The sequence below is a fragment of the Prenolepis imparis genome, unplaced genomic scaffold, assembly GCF_030444845.1.
Source record: "Prenolepis imparis isolate NDT839.2.m4 unplaced genomic scaffold, iyPreImpa1.0 SCAF_8, whole genome shotgun sequence".
In the NCBI taxonomy this organism is placed as follows: Eukaryota; Metazoa; Arthropoda; class Insecta; order Hymenoptera; family Formicidae; genus Prenolepis; species Prenolepis imparis.
In genome coordinates, this window is record NW_028141166.1 from 2,878,654 (window position 1) to 2,883,878 (window position 5,225).

Consider the following 5,225-nt stretch of genomic DNA (forward strand, 5'->3'; position numbering starts at 1 on the left):
TAATAATAAATTAATAAAATGTGTTTACGGTTATTGGAACGACATCAAAGTACAATACACGAATCGAATTTTTAATTAAAAATATATACGCAATCAAAAATTTCAACGATCCATCTAATATTAGTTATCCGATTTATATCCGCGAAATTGCGATGTCTTTTTAATTCGATAAAATTATTGATATATATAATTATACTTTTATTACTTAATTTTTTATATATAACATAATATTTATTCGCATACACGTAGCATATATATTGTTAAAAATGAAAAATATCGTATAAAAACTATAATATGTAAAACTATTATATTGTTACGTCCAGACTCGAGGAAGGGTGAGTCAAAGGAAGGGCGTAACTACTTAAATTTCAATACACGCGACGGGACGAGTGTTCGAGTCGAACGAATGCGGTAGGCCTGAAACAGGTTGTTAATGTGAGTTGCGCGAATGCACGTGTTAAATTGATGCGACACTTGTTCAAGTTTTTAACGTTTTATTGTAACAAATCACAATGGAAAATAAGAGATACAGCGTAACTCGCGACAGAGAAATTCGAATGCGAAATTGACAAAGACGCGTTTTGTCGAGAGGTCGTTATCGAACTGTATCGGCTTTACCGAAAATCTACCCGTCAGCTGATATTGACGTTGCGTGGCTCGGCGCGGCGCGCGGTGAGACGCGCGAGGGACAAAAAAAATGTAAACACGTTTAAGACGCCGAGCCGCTGCACGGCCTTCGAGGAAACAGGATAAATTTAGATTCGATTATTACATTCGAAATGCAATAGATGTACTACAGGCGATTATTTTCGTAATCGATATAATTTCGGGAGTTACTAGAGACATTTTCTAACATTACCGCCCGCCTCAGGGGCGTGACGGACGCCGCTGAAATCGAACAGAGAAATTTAAATGAATATACAGAGAACGACGTGCACGAGACGAAGTGAAGACAATGTACCGATGAGAATTAATACAAAACGACGAGAATGCATATAAAATATATTGACTTAATAGAAAGGCGAAAGTGCGACATGAATGCGAATGCTTTTAAAAAGTGACTGATAACGGTAGCAAATGTACAGATTTTATGATTCGATCGGAAGCGGACACAATTTCACAATCGGCCTTTTAAATTCCGAAGTGGCAGTGCGTACGGTAACGACGCGAATTCGTCCGTCAGAACCAGGATGTACGGCGATCACTCGCGCTAACGGCCACTTAGACGGTGGATACCATTCGTCGAGAATCAAGGCGAGCGAACCGATAGTTATTGGATCCGTTTAAGGACGATTCCGGGACGGTGATTAGCGATTCGCCGACGAGAAAGTGCGCGGGTGTCAGCGCGGTGACGTCTGCGGGATCGTCGGAGAGCGCGCAGAGCGGTCGGGAGTTTAGAACGGCCTCGATCTGGGTAAGGAGGGTAGTGAACTCCTCGTACGTGAGTACCGAGTCTCCGAGAACGCGTCGAAGGTGGAATTTGACGGATTTTACCGCGGCCTCCTATTTCCCCCCGAAATGTGGAGCGGAAGGCGGATTGAATCGCCAAGTGGTACCGTCGGCGGCGAGGAGATGAGCGAGGCGGGTGACTTCTTCGGACGCGGAAGTAAACATGCGGCGGAGTTCCGCGTCGGCGCCCACGAGATTCGTGCCGCAATCGCTCGTGAGATTGCTGCATCGTCCGCGTCGACTGATGAATCGACGGTACGCGGCGAGGAATTCCTGCGTAGAATAATCAGTGGCCATCTCAAGGTGGACAGCTGAGGTGGCGAAGCATACAAACACGATGAGGTAGCCCTTGTAGGAACGGGCTGCTCGTCCACGCCAGGTGCGAAGGGTGAACGGACCGGCATAGTCCACGCCGGCGTTCAAGAAGGGGCGCGTTGGAGTCACGCGCTGCGCGGGTAGCGAACCCATCATTTCGCTGGCGGTGGTGGCGCGGTGTCGAGCGCATCGGACGCATCTTCGAATGAAAGCGCTGACAGGAGCGCGACCGCCGAGGATCCAGAACTGCTGCCGCAGGATAGCTAGCACGACTTGAACTCCGCCATGAAGAGTTTGTTGATGCAGATCTGCAATGACCAGACGTGAGAAAGGCGAATCACGAGGCAGAATAGCAGGATGTTTGATCTCGTTATCGAGAAGTGAGTTTTTTAGACGTCCTCCGACGCGAAGAATGCCCTCATGATCCACGAAGGGCGCGAGCTTGAGGAGAGAATGTGATCGAGGTAGAGCGGTTCTCTGGGCGCAGATGTCCAGCGCTCTGCCGAGGTATGTCCTCTGCGTCTCCTTGATCCAGAAGGCGCGAGCGATGAGGATCTCGTCAGGCGTCAGAGTTGTTGAGGCTGGACTGTCGAGGCTTCGGAAGCGAGCGGCGGCGCGCATGATCCACGCCGTCGTACGAAGAAGTTTTTGGAGCTGTGAAAAGCGATTTATGAGATCCCAGCTGTCAGGCGGTGTACTTACAGTCGCAACGTGCACAAGCTTCTGAGGACGCTCTTCGAGGTCGGCTGATTGGTCGAGAGGAGGCACTCGTGAAGGCCACCCAACGGAGGGACCTTGCAGCCACGAAGGACCATGCCACCAGAGATTATGACGCTGCAGTAGGTGAGGAGTCAGACCTCGAGACAGTCGGCCGGATTGTCCACTCCTGCGACATGATGCCATCGTGCATCGGGAGTTATCTCCTGAATAGCAGCTACCCGATTACAGACGAACTCTTTCCACTGGGATGGATGTCCTTGAATCCACGCGAGGCTGATGGTCGAATCGGTCCAGAGGTGAGCAGGAACATGTTCGAGTTCGAGAATTTTTCGAACTCGAACTAGAAGACGTGATAATTAAACAGCCGCCGAGAGCAAGCGAGGGATTGTTTGTCGTTTAACTGGAGCAACCTTGCTTTTGGCTGCGAGAAGCATGACCTTGGCGTCGGCGTACTCATGGAAGGTCCGGATGTAGAGTACCGCTCCGAGTGCGTCCTGGGACGCATCGGAGAATCCGTGAAATTCCAAGCCACGGATGAAGAGGTGTGGAGCCAGCGCGGGATTGATATTTCAGACACGTCCGTCAGGCTTTCGTCGAAGCTGACCCATTCGTTGGCGAGCGGTGGAGGTAGTGGGTCGTCCCATCCGATCTGCGATTTCCAAAGTCGTTGGATGAAGATCTTTCCGACGATGGTGACAGGAGCGAGCCATCCGAGAGGATCGAAGATTTGAGCGATGCGAGACAACGCTGATCTTTTCGTAAGCGTCCTCGCGAGTGTGTTATGACTCACATGGAAGGTGAAGACGTCAGCAGCTGGATGCTACGTAAGACCGAGAGTACGTGCTTCCGTTGGTAGTTCCCTGTTCGTTGGGTTTGCGGTCGACGTCTCGATGTTCGCGAGAATGGCGTCATTGTTAGAGGCCCACTTCTGTAGCTGGAAGCCGCCCGCCTTGAGGAGTCTCACTAACTGCATAGCCTTCCTTTGAGCTTCGAGCGGAGTGTCAGCACCTGAGAGGACGTCGACGTACATCTCCTTCAGCAAGATCGCAGACGCCTGCGGAAAACGCGGTTTTTCGTCGGAGGCGAGTTGCTGTATGACTCGAAGCGCAAGATACGGTGCGCAGGTGAGGCCGTATGTCACCGTGGTGAGTTGGAACTCTTGTGGCGTTCCGGATTCGCGCCAGAGAATTCGTTGGAAGTCTCGATCGTCCTGGTGTACAGATATCTGCCGATACATCTTGGTGATGTCCGCGGCGAATGCGAAGGCGTGAATGCGCCACCGGAGAAGGACGGCATCGAGATCCTGTTGCAGCTTCGGTCCCGCATGAAGGCAGTCATTGAGAGAGACGCCGGAAGCAGTGCGAGATGAGCCGTTGAATACGACTCTCAGCTTTGTGGTTGAACTGGACTCCCGAAGAACTCCATGATGCGGAAGATAGACTGGAGTGCTCGTCGTGGGTGATGCTGCTTGTCGCATGTGCCCCAAGGTCTCGTACTCCGTCATGAAGTCGATGTACAGTTTGCCGAAGGACACGTTGCGTTGAATCCGAGTCTGAGTCGTAGTAAGAAGACGAAAAGCTGATGATCGGGATTCTCCAAGCGGCTGATGATTCGATCGAAACGGCAAACGAACTATGTATCTGCCGAAACTGTCTCTAGAGTGAGTTTCGAGAAAATGGTTCTCGCACTCAAGCTCGTCCGAAGTGAGATGCTTGGATGATGAAGACGTGATTTCTTCCTGAAGCCAGAATCTTTGCAACTCTTCGTGCAGGTCGACATCTCCTGTAGGTCGAATGGAGAACGACGAAGCAGTCGCAGCTGGTTTCGAGATGCGAGACTGCACCGTTTCTAGGGCTCGAATGCGGCCTCCAGGAATAATTCGAGTTGATCGAACGTTGCAAGGTCGTTCGAATTTCCTTGTTCGATCTCCCATGCTTCCAGGGTGTGCGTGTCAAGGCGCCGTGTCACGATGTAAACCATCAGGATGTCCCAATATTCGGTAGGCGCACCGAGGGACTGCAAGGCGCCAAGCGATTCCTTGACGGTTGACAGAAGAGTCTTGAGATCGGAGCTCGATTTCTGAGTCAGCACCTTCAACTCGAAGATTCGATCTAGATACGTTGAGACCGGGATGCGCCGATTTTCGTATCGAGATGTGAGCGCGTGAGAAATTTTCGGCTGTCACCGGGATGTTCGCGAGATATCGAGCTGCTTCTCCTGTAGTCTGAGACTTCAAGTAGTGCAGTTTTTCGACGCACGGAATATCTCGATTGGATCCGACCATGGAGTGGAAGAGGTCGCGAAACGAAGGCCAGTCGTGATAATCACCGGAGAATTTCGGCAGACTAATCTTTGGAAGCGCGCGACACGAGCCCGATTTCGAATTCTTATTATTTATAGACTCGTTCGCCTCTTCGGTGTGCTCGAGAAATGGCTCACGTATGTGCATCAGACTGGACTTTGCGTCATAATACGCTTCCTCGCATGCTGAATATAAGTCATCCGCAAAATAAGGATGCTTACGTGTTTCGTCTGTGATACCGCCAATGAGTTTGTCGTGGTGGCCTTGGAACTTTTCCCAGTTGGTCTCGAGAGTGTGAAGTCGGGCGTCAAGGGTGAAGCGGTTGATTTTGTCAGCTCTGAGCTTCTTGGTGTTTTCGAAGGCGCGAGCAATAACACCGAACAGATGGTTTTGCTTTTCTATTATTGATCCGACTGTTGTCATCTTGACGAATCTTCTA

At 50.4% G+C, this 5,225-nt stretch overlaps 2 protein-coding genes across 2 annotated transcripts; both read right to left on the bottom strand.

Moving 5' to 3' along the window:
* Window positions 1-1,503: 1,503 nt before the first annotated feature.
* LOC145939282 (uncharacterized) lies at window positions 1,504-2,667 on the bottom strand. The gene has a single exon (XM_083043518.1). The coding sequence runs from the start codon at window positions 2,665-2,667 to the stop codon at window positions 1,504-1,506; it is 1,164 nt and encodes a 387-aa protein (XP_082899644.1).
* A 637-nt stretch (window positions 2,668-3,304) lies between these two features.
* LOC145939283 (uncharacterized) lies at window positions 3,305-4,417 on the bottom strand. Its single transcript, XM_083043519.1, has one exon. It carries the CDS (start codon window positions 4,415-4,417, stop codon window positions 3,305-3,307), a length of 1,113 nt encoding a protein of 370 aa, XP_082899645.1.
* Between the last annotated feature and the right edge of the window lie 808 nt (window positions 4,418-5,225).

Bases quoted from the DNA above. Each gene is read 5' to 3' on its own strand.
- LOC145939282 (XM_083043518.1), bottom strand. From the start codon at position 2,667: ATGGCATCATGTCGCAGGAGTGGACAATCCGGCCGACTGTCTCGAGGT.
- LOC145939283 (XM_083043519.1), bottom strand. From the start codon at position 4,417: ATGGGAGATCGAACAAGGAAATTCGAACGACCTTGCAACGTTCGATCA.